This window comes from Melitaea cinxia, chromosome 30 (assembly GCF_905220565.1).
Source record: "Melitaea cinxia chromosome 30, ilMelCinx1.1, whole genome shotgun sequence".
Classification (NCBI taxonomy): domain Eukaryota; kingdom Metazoa; phylum Arthropoda; class Insecta; order Lepidoptera; family Nymphalidae; genus Melitaea; species Melitaea cinxia.
This window is the reverse complement of record NC_059423.1, coordinates 3,307,324-3,331,148: the sequence shown is the minus strand read 5'-3', so window position 1 is coordinate 3,331,148 and position 23,825 is coordinate 3,307,324. Positions and strand designations below refer to the sequence as shown.

Below are 23,825 nucleotides of genomic sequence, written 5' to 3'. Positions count from 1 at the left end.
TTTTTTTAAATAAAAATCTTTGCCGACCTTAACCCCGACCATTCCCGGGAGCGCTAGTTATGTTATTAATTACAAGAACACAAAACTACTTAGTAAGGTCCTTCCCTAGACAAGCTGCTCCAAAATTTGAGCAGGATACTTCCCCCCTTCCTACCCCCCACCTATATGAAATGTCATCGTTTTCGTTGCTTACTTTGGACAGTCACATCCAAAAGTTGCCATCATCCGTCTTTAATTCACAGTCCCTTTCGAAGGTCAAAGGTTTGTTTATATTAAATGTTAGTAAGAAGCCTTTAATACCTGATGGCATACCAATCACCTGTCATATAATTAACGATTTCATTTGAAAGCCCTTTAGTACTTCCTTTATATCAAAGGTCTGTTGCTGACAAGGTTATGTGAATAAAAAGGTTAAAAAACATATTATGTATTTACATTAATGATTGATAATATATATTCAGTTTTATATATTTACATGAAAAATAATTATTATAAAAAGATTCTCGGTTGTTGTTAGCCATGTCACAATGAATATGTGTATTGGTCATACAGATATTGGTCGTTTCTGAGTGGTCTGTGAGGAATTATTATTAAAAATATAAAATAATATTCTTTATTCAAATATCCTTCAAATTACTTTTAAATCACGTGCATTTTTTAAAATTGGAATGCTTTAAAATTGATCGAATATTATTGTTAATCTATCTCTGATTCGTTATGTGGATTCTGTGGAGAAGAATGGCCGAGACTCATACGTAAAAAAATAAAACGTTCCTGTATTCTATAATATTATTCTAATAAGGTTTTTTTTGTAATGGATAAACTCGAAAAGTGCTGGACCGATTCTAAAGTTTCTTTCATAAGTAGAATCGTACGTTACCTCTGACAGACTGTATTTTAGCGGGAAAAGTGGAATAACCAAAATAGTGCAATCTCCGGAAGCGAAGCTGCAAACAGAAAGCTAGTATTAGTAATTATATTGACGTATTAAATATCACATTAAGCCTTCTAAGTTTGTAATCTGTGTTTATTACGTAAGCAAATATCTTACATAACCTAAAAATTGTTAGTCGTCATGTTGAAAGGTCGTTGACCATATATGTATTGTCGTTCAAATTACGGTCAAAGACGAGTCAAGATTTAATATTTATAATTAAAATATATTATTACTACATAGTATAAAACAAAGTCGCTTCCCGCTGTCTGTATGCTTAAATCTTTAAAATTACGCAACGGATTTTGATGCGGTTTTCTGTAGTAAATAGACTGATTCCAGAGGAAGGTTTATATGTATAATACACGCATAATATAGTAGAGGAACACTGATAGTTTTGCACTTGTGCGAAGCCGGGGTGGGTCGTTAGTTATAATATAAAATATTATATTTTATGTTGCAGAAGATTTTAATAGCGTGATAACACGTTGAGGCCCAAAATAAGACGAAAAAAATGTTAGTTTGTCAAATCTTGTATTACAAAAATAACTCTCGACCCCTAAACTATAAAAACCTGTGACTTTAAATACCTGTTTATAGGCACATATACTAATATTATAATGACAAAACATTTAATTTTTTATTTGTTTGCCATAAAGTCAAAAACTACTGAACCAATTTTAGAAATTCTTTCACAAAGAGAAAACAGAACAGCGAAGCTGTGGATGAAAAACAAGTATGATAATATTATATAACTTTTAGGATTTTTTCTATAAAACGAGAATTCCTGGTTCTCTTAAATCAAAATCGGAAAATATTTTTAAATAATAAAGTGCAGTCGTAATTTTTATGTTTATATTCATGTTACTACTCATTGTTTTATTATTTTTTGGAACGAAGTTCCTTACGGCAGGCTTGACATTTGGCTGAACGACCGAACTGTGAAAAATGTGAGACTAAAACCGTAAGAAAAATATATAACGGAAGTGACGTAATATCAGTCACACGACTGTATGATATGGCGTTTGTAAAACTAAAATATTACTAGTAAACTTTTGATTTAATTATTTTTGTAATTTTATACTGTCGACAAAAATAAATAGACACTTTTTTACTTCACTTAACAGTGTGAATTATTATTATTATTACTTTGCTTGATTTATTTAATTTTACGTTATTTGTTATTTTCTAAAATACTAAATTTCCTAAATACTTTTATGTACTTGATAAAAACTAATCAACAAAATTAAAAAAAAAAATCAAGAACTAGAAAATATATATTAAATTCAACATTTTTTTTTTCAAATTGTGTTGCTTCTATACTATCCGAAGGAACTTCTTTCCTAACTGGTGTCCCATGACACCACATATTTTATTATTTTTTTTTACTACGAGAACTTTGTGATGAACGGTAAACGACCTATATTTTCATGAATAATAATTATATTTTATATTATACTAGCTGATTTCGCAAACGTTGTTTTACCATATATGTTATCATCCCCCTTAATCATAATCCCCTGGTTATAACTTAGGGGTATGAAAAATAGATGTTGGCCGATTTTCAGACCTACCCGATATGCACACAAAATTTCATAAAAATCGGTCCAGCCTTTTCAGAGGATTTAAAGGATTGGAGGTTTCGGATGGTAACTAACATTGTGACACGAGAATTTTATGTATGTCAGATTTAATTAGAACTTTTAAACCTTTTTAATTTATTATTTTTACGATAAATATTTCCATGTATTATAAAATACATTTGTTCATTTTAATTTAAATATAAATAACTAGCTGGCTGCTTAACTTTAAGTAGTGAAAACTACAATATATAAGAAAATTAAATAGAAAAAAAATATCGAGTTGATTCTTACGATCAATGTTCACGAGTTTTGAGATAATCAACGCGTTTCGGCGATTTGTTTTTATCTACGTATATTGATTATTTTATTTATATCGTGGTTCAGTTGGTACTAACCCTACGTTCAATGTATACCTATTTATAGTGGTCGCCTAGTGGTCGAAATTCGAAGTTTGAACATTAAACGAAAGAGTATATATGTGTCTGTGTCAAATACATGGTAGTGTATGTAATACTTTTTTTTATCGATTTAATGTATTTTTATGCATAATAAAGAAAATTAGCATTCTGCACTCCTTCTCTATATAAACTATAAATGTGCGATATTTCATACTTCTCCGTTTGCGCAATTTTTTGTAAAAAGGGGGTAGTTTTTGCTTCACGTATTAAATATATAGATTAAAGATTGAATATACATTATATATGTATGTACTGCTATTATAACCGTGTGTGTATGGCAAAACATATTTTATTTATTTATTTAGATTCATTTGAATAAATTAAATTTTAAATTGGAATATTTAAATATACAATTATAATATTGTACTATTAATAATTAGACACGGTCCAAGAATATTAATTATTTCGCGCTAAGTGTACTCCATAGTCCAAAGTCCATATTTCTTTGTCAGTGTTCCAATTTTCATCTTAATTTGCCATTTAATCTGAATAATGGAAAATTCCACGTTTTCAGGGCGAGCCCTTTGTTGTTTTTTACTAGCTTTAGAAAGGGACGGGATCAGTTACAACGCTTTGTGTTTCGTTTGCCCTGCGCCCTATTTTCATAACATAAAAATCGAATATTATGGTGATGTGCATTTAGCGAAAGCCTTTGAATTAATTAAAGTCACTGAAATATTTGGAAATGAGGATTTCGAATGAACTTCGGAGTAATTTTATTTTTTCGTCTGTTTTAATAAGATAATTGTAATACAACAGACATACTTGTAATAACTTCACAGTATATTTTGTATCAGCCAACCGTAGTGGAGCAGCGTGATGGATTAAGGTCCTATTCCTCTCCTACACGGGGAAAGAGGCCTGTGCCCAGCAGTGGGATGTTACAGGCTGGTCGATACTTGTAATATTATTATGTATGTCCACAAAAGTACCTATTAATGTGACAAAAACAGTAACAAACGTGAAATCAAATAGAGAGGGCATGATAATATTAAAATCCCAAATTTTTGGCGTACAAAGTAAATTCCTTTCTAAGTTAAATTTAAAGTTTGTTTTAAAAATAATTTGATAGATCAAATGTATTATTCAGTACAAGATTGTAATTTTAGTAACATATATGGTAAATATTTAGTGCAAAAAAAAAATTTTGAGTTTATTATATATCATGGGATCGATGGGGACTTTTGGCAATATATTTTTACTGGCATATCAAAGGTCTCTAGCGAAATTCAACTCTGTCGGAGTTGTTGTTATTTGATCAGTATTTTTTTGTGTAGCTGTGCCCGCGACTTCGTCCGGAGGATCCGTATGAAAGTTAACAAAAAAGTTATTGTTCAGTACGCAGTGTTATAAAATAAATACATTTCTAAAATAAAAGTTACTCTTTATTACATCAGCTATCTGCCAGTGATAGTACCATCAAAATCGGTCCAGCCGTTACAGAGATTAGCCGGAACAAACAGACAGACAGACAGACAGACAAACAAAAAATTTTGTTTTGGTGTATTTACCGTGTATGAATTTTTTAATAATACAAACAGACACTCCAATTTTATTTATTTGTATAGATTTGACCGGATTATAATGTATCTTTTGATTTCACGCGAATGAAAATAGTGAAAGGATGAAATAACATTTTTCTATTTTATCAACTTCTCGTTCTTCGCGGTTCCATATCCGTCATTTCCGCTCCCGTTGGAACTTCAAAATTAAATTTATGTTTTATTTTGGATCTTCTGTTGTCTGCATATGAAATTTTATTATTACTAGTCTTTTTTACGCGAAAGTGGAACTAACTGGGTAGATACCAATTTATACTTACATATTATAGAAAATTCGAATATTAAACATTTTTGAATATCATATCAAAAATTGACCGCTCCAGCGGGATTCGAACCCAATTTTTCGAATTCAATTTTTGATATGATATTCAAAAATTTTTAGAATTCCTAATGTATTAACTAATTCCTAATGGGGTAACACAAAAATAAAAATCGTAGGTATTCGAATATTAAGTTTGATAGCTAATCTGTTTTCGTTTTGACCTACAATATAAAGCAAAAAGGTTTGTTCGAACCAACCCATTTCTGTATGTATGTACGAATTGAAAAATTATTTTTGCATTAAAGTTCATGAATCTACAGGCTATAATGTGTCACTCTTTTTAATATCAGAGCAGGAAATAATCACGAATAAATTGATCGCAATGTTGAGTAACATATCATACTGTAATACAAAACTGACTGCCAGAATTTCCCAATGGGTCATCTTCGTGAACAACCAGGCAGCTTGCCAGATAGTTTGGAGACTTTAGCCTTGCCCCTCACGCCAGCCGATCACGGTTCATACCCGTGGACTAATGCATCAGTATAATACATAACTATTGATATTACATCCCCTGTTTGAACCAGTTTTAAAAAACTACAGCATTTAAGGCGGCAATTTTTATTCAACACTAGCGACCCGCTCCGGCTTTGCATGGGTGCAATGCTGATACTATCAACAACAAAACATACGCTAGAAATCTCTAAAATGATCAGTGTTTCTCTACAATATTATGCATGTATTTCAAATATAAACTTTCCTCTTGAATCACTCTATCTATGTAAATAAACCACATCAAAATCCGTTGTGTAGTTTTAAAAATCTAAACATACACAAGAAAGACAGCGGGAAGAAACTTTGTTTTACACTATGTAGTGATGGTAAGATGTGGTAAAAATGGTTGTTAAGCTATATATTTAATGTTTAGTTCTAATCCGGGAACTAAATCTGAAAACTGTTCTTTTTTAAATACTAAGAAAATATGGATCTCCAAAGTTTTCTAAGTTGGGGTTAATTCCTAATTTTTTAGCATTCAAAATATAATTTTGGAGGAATCTCATTATATTACGAATCAGTGAGATTAATTGATTACTAATTAAGGCTAAAAGATAGCTTAAATAATTCTTAATAAAAATTTCTAAAAGTTAAATTTTAATTACGCTTTATTCATGTACTTATAGGAATATACTTTTATCACAGAGACGTATAGAGACGTGATTGATATCGTATTATAAACAAAAACCCACTTTCTGGTTTTCATGTTGCAAATATGTGCAAATATTTTGGTAACGCTTATTGTGATTAACAGTTGTGTTTTTGGACAAAATGTTGGAGAAACAGGAATCTCGCATGTTTTGGAAAATTCTCTTATACAAGAATGGGGAACAGCCCGTTTCTGGAATATATTTGGACTGACCCGGATATAGCTCTCGAGGACTACCACAATATAGATTTCCTTTGAAGCATTTTGACGCTATTCTAAATATGTGTTTTAAATATAATTACGTTCTGGTGTTGTGGTGACGAAAATTCTATAAACGCCCACGGTCGTGTTTTAAGATTGAATGGATATTTCAGATATTTGTGACCAAAAAATGTTATGTTTGTCAAAATTGTGTTTGGTATTAAGTGCGTAAAAAGGTTAAAAGAGGAATGAAAAATTAAAAATTTTTGCACGCACAAGAGAGCTATTGGTATATTTTGATCAACAGAAAATTCTGGTAGGTAAATTCAGACCACTGCACACTATTTTTAGTAGTACTATTTTCAGTAATATGCAGCGTGCACTAAAGTCAGGCATAAAGAACAGACATAAACTTTGTTTATACACGTCAGAAATTTTCTTACGCCAATCTCAACAATGGCTCGTCTGTTTTATGTTCTAAGAATCTGGACATAGTGTAGCTTTATCGGAATATGTAAGCGAGATTGGGCTGCGTTTAAAAATTTCTGACAAAACTATCTAACTATTTGATTGTAGTCAAAACTTTTCATTACTTTCTAGTTCCCTCTATACTTATCTAAATAGATAAGATTATTTCTGTACTTCGAGAATAAATATATCTAAAAAATGTTTACAGAAAGCGGAGAGATGCATCCGAATAGACCTTTATTCGGATCCCACTCCGATACATCGGCTATAAATATGAAACAGTTGGTAAGGCCCTGTACGAGATCGAAACCAACTAACTGGAATGTATAATGATTTTCGCTAACATGGAATGAAAAACATTTTCCTTACATATTAGTGCTATGCCAATCTTTTAGTTTTTTTTTACCACAACTACATGATGTATTAACTACTATAACTTGTATTTTTTTTACTAAAAAAAATCATCTTATTGACAGTCAAAGCTCGAATGAAATCTTTAGTGTGTATTAATAATATTTTTTTAATAAACAAAATTATGAAGGTCAGTAACGCGCTTGTGATGCTCTTGAACTTGCGAACGTCAATATACTACGGTAACCGCTTACCTGGCAGACCCTATGCTTCATTATCACCATAGTATAAAAAATGACTTGTGATTTTACCAGCGTTACTGTTCTTCTTCTTTAGACCATAGCGTGAAATTTTTTAGCCTATAACTTTCTCTTTTCTAATAACTTTCTGAAACTCATTGATTTCGATTTATAACTGTTTATATAAACTATTCAATATTATACATAGTTAGTAATCTCACGAATATATCAAAGTGAACTCAATAAGGTCACATTGCGCTTCTAATTTTGTAGGCTAGGTTTCATTGGCCAATGTCTCGAAGTAAATAAAAGTATAAGACACGTCAGAAATGCTTATTCTACTTTAGTTTAGTGTTATATATAGTGACTTCGCATTTCTCATCTGGCTTTACCGAGATAGATGTTTCTTTTTCCGCCTTGACAAGGCTTGGAACCTTTCCGCCCAGCTTTGCTGTGATAGGTGTTTCTTTTTCTACCTTAATAGGGCTCAAATTTTTTTTTCTGGCTTTGCAGACACTGGTGTTTCATTTTCTTCCTTGACAGAGCTAAGAACCTTCTCGGTAAAGCTTTAAATTAGATAAAACCCAGTTTCGAGATTGTGGGGGGGGGGACGCTACCCCCGGTACAACAAGCTCAAAGGTATTATAATAGCTTTAAATTCTTCCTCTAATCTCAAAACTTTAACCATGGATATCTCCATAACCATGGGGTTTCGAAGTGTGGCAGTGTTACTACTAGTATAGTTTCCCCTACACCCTCCGCCCTCCACCCCCAAAAACCCCATAATTCGATTTTACTTAATCTAAAGCATAGCCACCTTCTCGTCTGTTTTTACTGAGGCAGGTGTTTCTTTTCCGTCCTTGACAGTGCTTGGAATTATTTCAACAGGCTCTGCTGAGACAGGAATTCCCTTTTATTTCTGTTGCTTTGCTGGTAAATAAAACCGACTTCAATGATACTTCAATGACCAGTAATACAACGATGGACGAACGGACGGAAGCAAATACGCATTATTAAAGATTGAAAAACCCCCTCTCTTCCCGTGGGTGTCGTAAGAGGCGACTAAGGGATAACACAGTTCCACTATTACCTTGGAACTTAAAAAGCCGACCGATGGCGGGATAACCATCAAATTGCTGGCTTTGAAATACACAGGCCGAAGTCGGGCAGCAGCGTCATCGGGGCGACAAAGCCAACCCTGCGGTCACCAACCCGCCTGCCCAGCGTGGTGACTATGGGCAAAACACATGAGTTCTATGAGTTCTATGAGTTTTTATGGCTGACCTAATATTTTACCTCGCAGTAGTGATGAATTCTCAGTTGACGGAAAACCTTTCAGTAGGTTGCTATATTACTATGAACACTACACTTACACTTCAGCCTATCGCAGTCCACTGCTGGACATAGGCCTCCCCAAGTTCGCGCCACACATCCCGGTCTTCCGCAATCCCCATCCAGCCTACACCGGCAATCTTACGTAGATCGTTGGTCCAACGGGCCGGAGGACGTCCCACACTGCGTTTGCCAAGACGCGGTCTCCACTCTAGGACCCGTCTACTCCAACGGCTATCGGTCCTGCGACACAGATGACCAGCCCACTGCCACTTCAACTTGCTAATTCTGTGGGCTATGTCGGTTACTTTCGTTCTCTCGCGGATAGTCTCATTTCTAATCCTGTCTTTGAGAGAGACCCCAAGCATAGCCCGTTCCATTGCACGTTGAGCGACTTTAAACTTGTGGACCAGTCCCTTCGTCAGTGTCCACGTCTCGGTTCCGTATGTTAACACAGGCAGGACGCATTGCTCGAAAACTTTTGTCTTCAAGCACTGCGGAATCTTCGAAGTCAGGACTCGACGGAGTCTGCCAAACGCCGCCCAGCCCAACCGAATCCTCCTATCGGCCTCCTTCTCGAAGTTGTTGCGGCCTAGTTGGATAGTATGGCCTAGGTAAATATAATCCTGAACAACTTCGAGAAGGGTACCATCGACCGATACCGGTATCGGTATGGCTTGGTTGTTAAACATAACTTTCGTCTTATCCAAGTTCATACAGAGACCGACACGTTGGGAGGACTCGTTTAGGCCGGCCAGCATTTGGCCTAACTCATCCAGCGTCTCCGCAAAGATGACAATATCGTCGGCGAAACGAAGGTGAGAGATGAATTCACCGTTGACGTTGATGCCTCGTTCCCCCCAATCCAAGGTCTTAAAAACATCCTCTAGCGCAGTGGTAAACAGTTTCGGTGATATTACATCCCCCTGTCTTATCCCACGCCGGAGGGAAATAGGTCTTGTTCTTTGGTCATTGACATGAACGGTCATCGTCGCCGCGTCGTACATAGATTTCGAAACCCAGCCTGCTCTGGTGGTTGGAATTCGTCGAGTCTTCTGGCGAGACGATTCGTAACAACCCTCGAAAACAGCTTATAGACGTGGCTCAGAAGTGAGATCGGTCTGTAATTCTTTAACAGAGACGTATCGCCTCTCTTGAAGAACAGCACCACCACACTCCTGGATCACGCCTCCGGCGTGGTACCTCGGTGGATGACGGCTTTAAATAGTCTTGCCAAGGCTTTCAGGACAGGTCGCCCTGCGGCTTTAAGGAGTTCAGTGGTAACTCCGTCATTCCCCGGGGCCCTCCCGTTTTTAAGGTGCCCGAGCGTTGCACTAAACTCGCCCTCTTCGAAGTCCGGGATACTCTCCGAATAATGGCGCAACAATGGTGCCCGTGGATCTTCGGTGTCCGAAGTCGCAGGCTTGCGTGCGCTTGACGAGTACAGCTGTCCATAAAATTTCTCAACCTCGGTTTCGGCCAGACGGTTCTGCCATCCGCTGTTTTCAGCTTCGCAAGAAGGCTTCTCCCCAATGGTCTTTGGAAAACTTTGGACTCCCTATTCTGCTCAATCAGAGTAGTAATCTCTCTCGTATTGGAGCAGCGGAGGTCTCGGCATACAAGCTTCCGTATCCTCTTGGAAAAAGCCCTCTGTTCTGGCGAAGCAGCCGGCAACTCGCGCCTCTGCCGCATCAGATCCAAGGCTTCGGGAGAAAGTTTGGTCTGCTTCGTTGGTTTTGTTGGTGGAAAGTGCCTGCGACCCAGTGTACACACCTCTTCACCACGTTGTCGGTTATCTCGTCCACGTCGCTAGTAGTTTCCAGCGAATCGAATCGGTTTTGGAGTTCCAATTAAAACTGCTCGGAGCCACATAGTATTTTGGGCAGCGTAGGTCGGAAAGTAGATTTCATCAAGCGGGTCCGCTCCTTTCGGAGACATATATTCAGAGTGCCCCGTACTAGCCGGTGGTCGCTGCCAGTGTTAAACCTGTTAACCACTGAGACATCTCTGAATATATGCCTTTTATCCGCTATGATGGAATCTATCTCGTTCCTCGTCACAGTATCGGGGCTTTGCCATGTCCACCTCCTTTGGGGCTTCTTCTCAAAAAATGAGTTCATCAAGAAGAGCCCCTCCGATTCGAGAAAGTTGACAAGCATCTGCCCCCTGCGATTCCTGTGCCCCAATCCGTGTAGTCCGATGCTCGATCCATCGCGGTCTTGTACTCCCACTTTAGCGTTGAAGTCTCCCATAACAACGCTGTAGAAGGTCGAAGTAGTGCCATGTATGGCCCTTGCAATGTCTTCATACAAGGCTTCGACATCATCATCAGAGTGTGCCGAGATCGGCGCATATAGGTACCTGTATCACTTTCAGGGAGTACCTGTCAGTGAGTTTGAGTACAAGGTATACAACCCGGGTCGACACACTGCTGACTTCCACAACGTTGCTAGTGAGAGTCTTGAGGACCAGAAAACCGACGCCACCTTGGGAAAGCCCATCACCTTCACGGAAGTAGAACAAGTGCCCGGAGTCCAGGATCATTGTGTCCTCACCCTGTCTTCGGACTTCAGACAACCCCAGTATGCTCCACTTAATGTGACTAAGTTCTACTTCAAGTTCGGTAAGGTGATGGTCCAACCGTAGCGTGCGTCCATTATACGTAGCCAGGTATATTTTATGGTAGCCTCCCGTACCCCGGTGATTTTTAGCACCCTCTACCCCACCGTTACCTCGGCCACTGCCATAGCCGGGAACAGTGGGGCTGCCGGGAACTAAGGGCCTAAACTTTTGGTGCGAACTCATGGGTTTTTTGCCCGTAGTCACCACGCTGGGCAGGCGGGTTGGTGACCGCAGGGCTGACTTTATCGCAACGAAGACGCTGCTGCCCGTCTCCGGTCTGTGCATTTAAAAAGCCAGCAGTTGGATAGCTATCCCGCCATCGGTCGGCCTTTCAAGTTCCAAGGTGGTAGTGGAACTGTGTTATCCCTTAGTCGCCTCTTACGACACCCACGGGAAGAGATGGGGTGGCTAAATTCTTTAGTGCCGTAGCCACACAGCACACTACACTCACTATGAAAGCAATATGGAACTCAAATGTATGTATGACGCAAAAGTCTGTAGTTTAGGGTTGCCATGATAAATAATATTTTCAATAAACAAATAAATCGATTTAATCGATAATCGAATTGAATATAATTAATTCCTTGCTTTTTATTTAGTCAATAACAATGTTTCTAAAATAGTTTATTTTTCAACAAAGTTAAATGTTTTTTACCAAATACACTTTTATAGATAACTGTTTTCTTATAAATTCGATTTAACAATACTTTTAATCGATATTAACAAATAATTGATTTAAAAATATTTTAAAATCGATTGTTCGTTAATAATTATTGTTTGTTTAAGACTGGCAACGTGGTGTAATCAAATCACCAACCGAAAATAAACTAGAAGTATATAATTAATGAATTAAAATACTTATTAAATAAACTTTTTATCAGTTTATATTGATACAACTGAAAATCACGAATAATCATGATTTAATATATGAAAATTTTTGGTATATTTGTTTTTGTGTATGAATTCTGTTCACGCTGGGCCGAAAATGGACAATCCCCTTTAGGTGTTAATAATTGTTTTTAAAAAGCCTGTTTGTATAAGATATCTATAGGCTACGTTTCATCACATATACATAAACTCGTGATAACCGCGTTGTTTAGCATTAAATAAAAACAAATCACATATTATACAATCGTAAAGTTAATTATGTAAATGACATTCATCCACAGCACTATCCTTGTAAGTTGACTTTTAAATTAGTTCAAATACAACGTTGTGACGTGATAAGGCCTTGCGTGGTTTATTTATTGGGTCAATAGATGGCGTCTGTTAATTAATTTGTTTGTGCACGTGTTGTCTATTAAGCTTTATGGTCTGTGCGTAAATAATGACATTGACGTTTGTTGTGGTTTAACCGACGTTTAAAGAAAGTTAATGCTGTTTTTGTGTTAGAAAAATAGTGTGAGAATCAGAGATATCAACTTCAATTGAAAAGGAAATTAATATTTAAATTTATTGAAAATTATTTGTTTGAAGTATATACAAAGTATTCCTTTAAAAAATGTCTTCTGGAGTATTTACTAAAATACAATATTTTCCTATTTACTACACGAGTACGGGTCATACAGTTTCATTGTTCTTTTTTAACCGACTTCCAAAAAAAGGAGGAGGTTCTCAATTCCACTGTTTTTTTTTTTTAATGTATGTTACTTCAGAACTTTTGACTGGGTGGAGCGATTTCGACAAATTTTCTTTTAATCGAAAGGTGGTGTGTGTCATTTGATCCCATTTTAATTTATTTGAGATCTAACAACTACTTTTCGAGTTATATCTAATAATGCGTTTTTACTTAATGCTTTTTTCGTCGACCTACGTTGTATTATACCGCATAACTTTCGACTGGATGTACCGATTTGGATAATTCTTTTTTTGTTGGAAAGGAGATATCCCTAGTTTGGTACCGTGATAAGTAATTTGGGATCTGATGATGGAATCCCAGAGAAATCGAGGGAAACTCTCAAAAATCCACAATAACTTTTTACGGGGTATACCAATTTTGATAATTTTTAATTTAATCAAAAGCTGATATTTATCATGTGGTCACATATAAATTTTATCGAGATCTGATAACTACTTTTTGAGTAAGCTTTGATAACGCGTAGTTACTTGACTATTTTTTCGTCGATCTACGTTGTATTACTCGTCGATATAATTGAAGTCGGTTTTTTTTTCATTTGCGAGCAAACACAATGATTGTCATTTCTATTATATCGATTGCGAAGTATATGTCATAGTATATACATAATTATTAGAACAGAAGTGAGTAATATGTAATTAGTTTTGTCGTTTACTCCTATAATTTTATCTGTTAGACCTAAGAGTTTATATCTTCACTAACCAGACATAGAATCGAATAGAAAAAATAATCGTTCAAAAACTTTTTCCAATCTTTTAAAAAGTTTCTCATCTCAAGAAGACACAGTCACTCTCTCACTTTTTCATACCTTAAGTAGTTTTGAAATTCTTATATAACAAAAAGTAGTGGTGTTTGTAATAAAATTTATAACATAAAAATTACAAAAATATTGAACAAAGTTTATATATTATTGTATTTACTAGCTGTGCCTTTGACTTCGTTCGGGTTTTTGGTATTTACATGTTCGACGTAATTCTTTAAGTTTGCATAACTTTTTATTTATGAATCGATTGACATGAAACAAACACTAAATGCTAAGTTAAGCTTATGCAATATACTAATTAAAACCACATCTTAATCGGATAAAGCGTTTCTGAGCTTAGTGCACAAACGCACATTGTTTTGGGTGCTGTTTTCGTTGATAAAGGTCCCAATAATATTTTTTCTAATACATCTTCCATGTAAAGATAGCGATCCGTTACATTTTTACTGTATGTATTGATTAGTCCGTGTTTGGTTGAATGTTTTATTAAATTATCCTGTTAAACGTTTGAAAATACAGAAAATATAACCTCGCCTAAGGTAAGATCGAAAAAATTATCAAAAATAACAACAATATCAGGCATATCAAATAAAGAAACATTCTTGCACTAGATAAAATCATTTATTACTTTGCGTCGATGTTGACGTCATCAATTTAGAAGAAGTCTTACGTCGTTTCTGTTTCTGGATTAGTTTCATTTATTAAGTTCTTAACCGTATTTAGAATTTGGATGCAATAATGCAATAATTAGATATAACTAATTTATTCCTATTTCTTAATTATAATATGCATTCTCCCCAAATGTCAACTTTGTAGATGTAGTGTTTTTGAGATTTCGTGATAAGTCAGTAAATGAACCAATGATCCTTTATTGGTAACATATATCTGGCTAATCAGACAGAATTAGACAAAATTATATACCTATTCATTCATTGACGCGCGTTGGCGCAACAGTCACAGCACTGGTTTTTAGCTGTTGCGCTGGCGGCTGCGGGGTCAATCTCCGCACATGACAAAATTTGTATTGGCCATACAGATGGAGAGCACGTTAAGCCGTCGGTCCCGGTTGTTATCATGTACAACTGATAGCGATCGTTACTCATAGTAGGGAATATATCCGCCAACCCGCATTGGAGCAGCGTGGTGGATTAAGCTCTGATCCTTCTCCTACATGGGGAAAGAGGCCTATGCCCAGTAGTGGGATATTACAGGCTGAAACGTATAAAGATGTTTGCTGTGGTCTGGGTATTTGCGCAGTTCTTGTGAATCTCTCCACCGTGTCTCGGATAGCATGTTAAGCCATCAGTCTTGATTTTATTTTGTACACCTGATAGCGATCGTTACTCATATCAGGGAATATATTCGACAACATGCATTAGAGCAGCCTGGTGATTAAGTTCTTATCCTTCTCCTACATGGGAAAAGAGGTCTATGCCCAGTAGTGGTATATTACAGGCTGAAGCAATATATTCATTCAGTCATCTGTCTTATTAGCTAGACATACTTGTTAATGGTTGAAACATTTAACTACAGTTTACGCCCTGTCTTCAATTTTATGCGAAATGCTAGCTTAATGTTTGTTAATATAAAGTTTAATGAAAAACATTAATGAACTAAATGAACATAAAGTTAGTTTACGAACATTTTAAATTTGTTAATGATGTGAACATACGATAATTTAAGTACGAAGAATATTTTCCTCTTACCACAAAATAAATTGTAATGGGTCTATTGTTTTAAGACTAATCGGTTAATTTCCTCCATTTCAACAGGTGACAGATCTCTTCACTCAGATGCGGGAGCCTTCCCCAGGGGCTCCAAGCCCCAAGGGATCAACCGGGTCACTGAATGTCACCAGAAATGCAGGGTTTCAACAGCAGAATGGCGCTGAACATCTACCTTGGAGTAACCCTGCGATGTCCCTGTCTGGGAACTGTAGTTCAAATTTGTATGTATTTTATGAATCTAAATAGATATTGTAAGATTTACGACATATCCTAGGATGTATACTAGTATAATTTTAAATAGAAACATCTTTTTTTACTTTTATCGGCAGTCTATGTTTAAAAAATGTATCGTTTGAGTATAACTGTGTTTGCTCGTAAACGAAAAAAAAAAATCGACTACAATTACATCGACAAGTAATACAACGTAGATAGACGAAAAAATAGTCAAGTAAATACGCGTTATCAAAGATTACTCAAAAAGTTGTAATCAGATCTCGATGAAATTTAAATATGACCACATGGTAAACATCAGCTTTCGATTAAGTTAAATGTCATCAAAATCGGTACACCCTGTAAAAAGTTATGCGGTATACAACACAGGTCGCCGAAAAAATAGTCAAATAAAAACGCATTATTAGATATAACCCGAAAAGTAGTTAATAGATCTCAAATAAATTTCAATGGGACCAAATGACACGGAACACCTTTTGATTAAATTTTTTTTTATCGAAATCGGTCCACCCAGTCAAAATTTCTGAAGTAACCATACACAAAAAAATACAATCGAATTGATAACCTTCTTTTTTTTTGGAAGTCGGTTAAAATTTAAATATTATTACCATAATTTGATAAGGAACCATTAGTTTTACGGTTAGTCTTTTGTGTAGTATCACTTTTAAATTTTATTATAGAGGTTTGAAATTTGAAATATTTTAACATATTTTACTTGTGTTTTATTTTTATTTTGTCTCTTTAAAATTATTATGTTGAAGCAGTTTCAGTATCTCTCTTGTAAACCAATTCAGAAAATGATTTGCCTGTTACAACAACTTTAATAATAATCTTCATTTCAACTTTTTCTAAAGAAATACTGGCTACTACTACTATATGGCTAGGCTTTAGATTAAGAACCGTCATTTTGAAGTTAGATAGGTTAGGGTAATTTTTTTTTGTAACGAAATTATGTCGATAAACGGTTAAATTTTGAGCTTAGATAATTCGACGGTTCTTAGTCTAAAGTCTTACCTAAATATATACATACCCATTACTAAACATTACATAAGTCCTCTTTGGGTGAAATTTTAATCACTAATCTCAAGGCGAGAGAAACCATGTTTATTGTATAGTATCTTATAAAGCGATATTGTTTTAAAGGACCAATGAAACATCAGGGCTGGTTCGTACAGTGAGCAACGCCTCTGCTCTGACGTCATTGTGTGCTGATCTCTCGCCATCTGACTCTCACTTTTTTGAGGTAAGTTTAATTATAAAATAAAAAATCACAACTTATCAAGTATTAAAAATTAAATGAGATGTATTATCAACAAATGTAATCTACACGAACATAACTTCGGTCTAAATTTACTAATTTATTGGTTTGTTATTCTGATAAGTTGTTCATAAGACTCCATTACCATTCTGCCAAAAATTTCATATAATTATTTATTTTTGTTATTAATTTTTTATTACAAATGAAAAGTGATTCTTATCGTACTATATTAATACTCCTATATTAATTACTTAATAGTCTGATAAAATGTTATTTCATTGGAAAATCATAATTTAATCAAAATGATATTCATTAAAATTGTGAATACAGTTAATTTTGATACTAGTGGTAAACACTTATGACTATTTCAAAAAATGTATTAATAATAACAGCTTGTAAGTCATAGAACGGAATTAAGATCTCATCTTTAAAAGTCGTGTGAGAAGTGAACACTCGTTAATCTATATATATATTAGATGTGCCCGCGGCTACGCCCGCGTTAAAATCAGTGTGTTACAAAGTTTTCCCAGCAAACTTCCAGTGAAACTCTCATCAAAATCGCCTTAACCGTTTCGTAAATCTTCCTCTTGAGTCCTCTCTCTATTGGTGAAAACGCACGAAAATCCGCTTAGTAGATTTTGAGGGAATCGATCACATATTTTGGGGCATTTTTGTGTATATATATATATATATATATTTTATTTATTGAGAGCTGAATTCGAGTCCTTCGCTCCTTTGTTTTATAATACACTAACTGTTGCCCGCGACTACGTCCGCGTGAAGCGCGCGTCACGCCGAACAAAATGGTTCGTTGAATTCGTCAGAATTGTGGTATGAAATAATGTAGTAATAATATAGTATTGTAGTGTAAATGTGTTTAAAATATACTGTATGCAATTTAGTTTTTCATATAGTTCTACGTAAATATATGCCACGGAATAGCGTAACGCACGCTCCTCCGTGACTCCGTGACGACAGGGGTAAATAAAATATCCTAGTAATAAATTATCCCAGTTATCCTGCTGTGTGGCTACGGCACTAAAGAACTTAGCCACCCCCTCTCTTCCCGTGGGTGTCGTAAGAGGCGACCAAGGGATAACAAGGTTCCACTACCACCTTGGAACTTAAGAAGCCGACCGATGGCGGGATAACCATCCAATTGCTGGCTTTGAAATACACAGGCCGAAGACGGGCAGCAGCGTCTTCGGTGCGACAAAGCTAGCTCTGCGGTCACCAACCCGCCTGCCCAGCGTGGTGACTATGGGCAAAACACATGAGTTCACGTTATTTTTGGCGTAAACTTGTGGAGGCCTATGTCCAGCAGTGGACTGTATAGGCTGTAATGATGAAATTATCCCAGTAGCGTAAAAATTAGATATTGTATAAAATATTTTTTTTTGTACTACTTATAAGTGATCAATATAAATGTTTCTTGAACAGATGGGGTTGCAAACACGGTTATTTTCCTTTAAACCGACCCTGCTGTATATGTTCCATACAAACTATCAACCCCAATTAAACCCTCTTAGTAATGGAATATCGCAAAATTCGTTCTTAGCGGACGTCTACTAACTATAATCTAACTCCCTGCCAAATTTCATATTTTTCCATCCTGGATGGATGGACCATCTAGCGGTTTTTTAGTTCTCGTGATGAGTGAGTCAGTGAACTTTCTCTTTTATATATATAGATTACGATGCATTATTTGGACATCTCCTCACCATCTATAGAGCATACATTTTAATTTTCAAGTCTCTTACTTCAAAAACATAGGTATTTCATACAAACTTCCAACATCCGTTTTATCTCCTTAGGGCTCGAGTCTCGTAAAATCCATTTTCAGCGGATGTCTACGCCCTATAAGGAACCTACCTGCCAAATTTCAAGTTTGTAGGTGTTATAGTTTCGGAGATTTCGTGATGAGTGACCTTTATATACATATATATATATATATATATATATTAGAGATGCGCCGAATGTAGGCTTAACCGAATACGAATGTTCGGCCGAATCATTCGATTCAATTTTCCGCTGTAAACAGATTTGTACATGTCGGTACGGCGCTTTGCAAGAGCCGGGTGGCGTTTGCCGCCGCCCCCTCCCTGCCCTTTGCTGAATGAATTGCAAAAATATGAGGACGCGTTGGTGCAGCGGTCACAGTACTGACTGTTGCGCTGGCGGTCGTGGGTTCGATCCCCGCTCACGACGATTTTTCTATTGGCCATATAGATGTTTGTCGTGATCTGGGCGTTTGTGCTTGTGTATTGTGTGTGTTTCTGGACCCCCAACACTGGAGAAAATCCTACTGGAGTCCGTTGAGTGTGAAGCGTTTATTTGAATGAGACTTTATACTACGCAGTATAAGTCCTTTTACATGGTGGGTAAACTTTTATTTTTGATTTTATAAATTTTATTTTGCGTATATAGGCATTAGTGATGTTTCGGATATCCGTATCCGTATCCGCGGATGTCTGCGGGAAAAATGAGATCCATATCCGTATCCGTATCCGTATCCGTCACTTGTCCATGCCCAACCCAGCATGACACAACGACGCCGATACACCGACACCGACATAATGACACACCGATACGCCGACACAATGACAACGATACACCGACATAATGACCCACCGACACTGATACACCGACAACGACACCGACACTGACACAACTACACCGACATAATGACACACCGATACACCGACACCGACACAACTACACCGATACACCGATATAGTTACACCCGAAACAACAACACCGACACCAACACAACGGTACACCGACACCGTCACAACGATATACCGATACACAGACACAATGACACCGATACACCGAGAACGACACAGACACAATAACACAACGATACACCGAGATAATGACCCACCGACACAACTGCACCGACACTGATACACCGACAACGACATCGACACACCGACATAATGACCCACCGACACAACTACACCGACACCGAAAAAACGACAACGACACAGATACCGACTCCACGACACCGATACCGACACAACTACACCGACATAATAAAACCGATACACCGACACAATGACACACTGACGCACCGACACCGATACACCGACATCAACACAACGACAACGACACAGAAACTGCCGACGACACCGATACTGACACAATTACACCGACATAATGACACACCAATACACCGACACCGATACACCGACACAATGACACACCGACATAAAGACGCCTATACACCAACACCAATACACCGACACCGACACCGACACAACGACTACGACACAGACACCGACAATATGACACACCGATACGCCGAAACGCACTACACTCGCATTGCTAAACTTAAAAAAGACTCCGTTCGACCCAGGTCAATCATAGTGCAATTTAACTCCTCAAAAAAGAGAGACCAATACTTGGCAGCGGCAATCAAATATAATAAACTCAATCCAAACGACAAACTTAACAGCTCGCACGCCGGGCTACCTGGACCTAAGTCACCAATTTTCATCTGCGAACACCTCTCTGCTACAAACAAGGCCTTACACGCAGCAGCTAGACAAGCTGCTAAAGACAAGGGGTACAAATACGTTTGGGTGCGGAGTGGACGTGTCTATATGCGAAAATAAGATCATTAGATCAATATTAACAGTTTAAATAATCTACCATAATTTTTGTTATCATTATTGTACCCTTTTTTATAGTTAGTTGTAAAAACGTTATGCATGTATTAATTTTAGTAATTAATAATAATGTTCCAAATATATTACCAAAATGTTCGCGGATTGCGAACTAAAACTCACAATTTTCTTAATGAAATTAGTTGTTCAGAATATGATGTAATAATTCTTACCGAAACTTGGCTGAACGGCACTGTTTTGGACGGAGAGCTATTCGATGACAGGTATATAGTATATAGAAGTGATTGGGAAAGTGCGGGTATAAATAATCACAAGAAGGGGAGGAGTTCTTATTGCCGTTTTAAAAAGGTATGTCTCGACTCGCAAAATCGAAGGGGAATGTAAATGTGAGGATGTTTGGGTTATGTTGGATTTAACAATTGATCATAAGACTCATAAAATGGCTCTCTGTGCAATTTATTTACCACCTCCTGTTAGTAAGGCTAAGTTGGAATATTTTGTGAATAACTGTACATCAGTGCTTGAATTTCAAAACAAAATTTGTAGTGAGACTTTATACTGTATTGTTGGTGATTATAACCTGAGTGGGATTGATTGGAGCTTGGTAAATGATTTATCCAGTGATGACGTCGTACGTCCCCTCTGTCGGAGTCTGATGGATTTCTTGCACATAAATAGCTTATCTCAGATAAATAGTATGCCGAATTCATCTGGTAATCTCCTGGACCTGATTTTTACTAACATACCACCCACGCAATGCGACGTGGTGGTATCTTCGGATATCTTAAGTAGAGTTGATAGGCTTCATGCCCCGCTTAAGATTTCACTTTTCGAGATACATGAAACGAGTCTCAAATACAATCCTAATGGTAGGCTATTGAATTTTAACAAAGCTAACTACGTTAAAATAAGAGATGAACTATCTAAAGTTGATTGGGATGGGCTTATTGATCAAACAATGGATGTAAACCAAATGGTAGAAATTTTTTATTCTATTGTTATCAATGATTTTATTCCTAAAACATTGCTTACTACTAAGTTATCAGCACCATCGCATAATAAAACCTTTAAAAAAATAATACGTGAAAAGATCAAGATTAGAAAACGATATAAAAAATATAAGAATCCGCTAGATGAGATAGAATTAGAACTTTTGAGTAAACGCTGCAAGGAATTGGCAAAGTCATTGTATAAAAATTATATAAATTTATTAGAATCTAATATTAAAAGAAACACCAAATTATTTTGCAAACACAGTGACTGACGGTGTCGTGATGACTTACAATGGTGTAGAGATTTGTAATCTTTTTGCGTGTCACTTTGCTGCTACGTACAATGTGAACCGCAATAGTAGTGGTGGTAATAGCCTCGACACAGTGTCTGATTATTGGAAAAATGTTGGTAACTATAGTCTAGAGTTAAATGTCCCCTTTATTACCCAACATAGTATATTAAGGAAAATAAAGTCATTAGATCGAAATAAGGGCCCAGGGTCTGACGGCATTCCAACAATATTTGTTACAGCCTGTGCTAACGAGTTAATTTTTCCTCTTTTTCTGATATTTAATAGGTCTCTTCAAACAGGCGTTTTCCCTATTAAATGGAAATCTGCAAAAATAGTGCCTGTTTACAAGTCTGACAAGGTAGAAGTAGTTTCAAATTACAGACCTATCTCAATTCTATCAGTGTTTCCCAAAATTTTTGAGGCACTTGTGTACCCTTTCATATTTAACCATTTAAGTCACCATCTTTCCGACCATCAGCATGGCTTCGTAAAATCAAGGTCGACGTGCACAAATCTAGCTCTATTCACTGACACTCTTGTTGAGGCAATGGACAGAAATAGGGAAATTGATGTCCTATATACTGATTTCAGTAAGGAATTTGACAGAGTTTCGCATGACATACTTATACGCAAATTATCTGCCTATGGAATTGGTGGATCGCTTCTTCCTTGGATCAAGTCATATTTACAACATCGTAGCTTCTATGTAGTTGTCAATGGCTACCACTCATCTTCCTACGAGATAACTTCAGGAGTACCACAGGACTCTCATCTTGGTTCGCTTCTGTTTGACATCTTTGTTAATTCTAAACATTTTTGAATATCATATCAAAAATTGACCGCTCCAGCGGGATTCGAACCCGCGTCTCCGACTGACCGTGTCGGCGCTCTAGCCAATTAAGCTATGGAACGATGTACCCACCAGAGTGAAACTTTTGATATGATGACTTTTATTTTCGGTTTAAGCGAACCGTGGCGCCGTCTATAGTGAGTTCTTTACAGAGACCCGTAACTATTCAAAGTTTCATATTACAATGAAAAGCGATTTGTCTCATACTTGGCATTTTGGAACAAAGTTTCAAGGGGAACGCTGTCCTATAAAAAATGATTAATTTTTTTAAAAATGATCTCATTGGAAAACCGCAGAATTTTACTTGATTGTTCTTTTCTTTTCAAAATTTTACAAAACGCCATAAATTGTCCACAGTTGCTTGAGAGGTTTCAACTCCGTGTGCCGAGAACTTATCCTCGTACTCCTATTACTCCGCTGTGCCCGCCTTTTCGCAAAACAACTCTGGGTGCCAACTCATTGGTACCGAGGTTATCCAGACTCCTTAACGAAACTAAAATCGACGTCTTTGCCGACTCATTTACCAAGCTCAGACGGGAATTGTGCAAGGCATGGACGAATTGTTGTTAAGGTCGCTACTTCTTATGTATGATTGGTGACTGTTGATTTTTATACATTTAAAATAGTTTTTTTTATATCGGAATGTAACGCTTCTTTTGGCATGTGGTGTTCACCTTAATAAATTGTAACACTTAGCTCTAAAGTATTTATTAAGATTAGGTTTACGTTATTGTATCATCATTACAGCCTATACAGTCCACTGCTGGACATAGGCCTCCACAAGTTTACGCCAAAAATAACGTGAACTCATGTGTTTTGCCCATAGTCACCACGCTGGGCAGGCGGGTTGGTGACCGCAGTACTGGCTTTGTCGCACCGAAAACGCTGCTGCCCGTCTTCGGCCTGTGTATTTCAAAGCCAGCAGTTCGATGGTTATCCCGCCATCGGTCGGCTTCTTAAGTTCCAAGGTGGTTGTGGAACATTGTTATCCCTTAGTCGCCTCTTACGACACCCACGGGAAGAGAGGGGGTGGCTAAATTCTTTAGTGCCGTAGCCACACAGCACCCGTAGCCACACGTTATTGTATAATTAGTGTTAACAAATACTGGTGATCCTAAATAAATAAATAAATAAACCGTCACAACGACAACGACACAGATGCCGACACCACGACACCGATACACCGACATAGTGACACACCGAAACAACAATACCGACACCGATACAACG

General features: G+C 36.8%; 1 protein-coding gene across 1 annotated transcript in view; it reads left to right on the top strand.

Moving 5' to 3' along the window:
- The window catches only part of LOC123668309 (TBC1 domain family member 1), a 69,875-nt gene that overhangs the window by 17,381 nt on the left and 28,669 nt on the right, over window positions 1-23,825 (top strand). Inside the window, exons 2-4 of the mRNA XM_045602070.1 lie at window positions 6,881-6,957; window positions 15,388-15,563; window positions 16,717-16,816. Coding sequence (XP_045458026.1) covers window positions 6,892-6,957; window positions 15,388-15,563; window positions 16,717-16,816 — 342 coding nt within the window. The 5' untranslated portion in view covers window positions 6,881-6,891. The remainder of the gene's footprint in view (window positions 1-6,880; window positions 6,958-15,387; window positions 15,564-16,716; window positions 16,817-23,825) is intronic.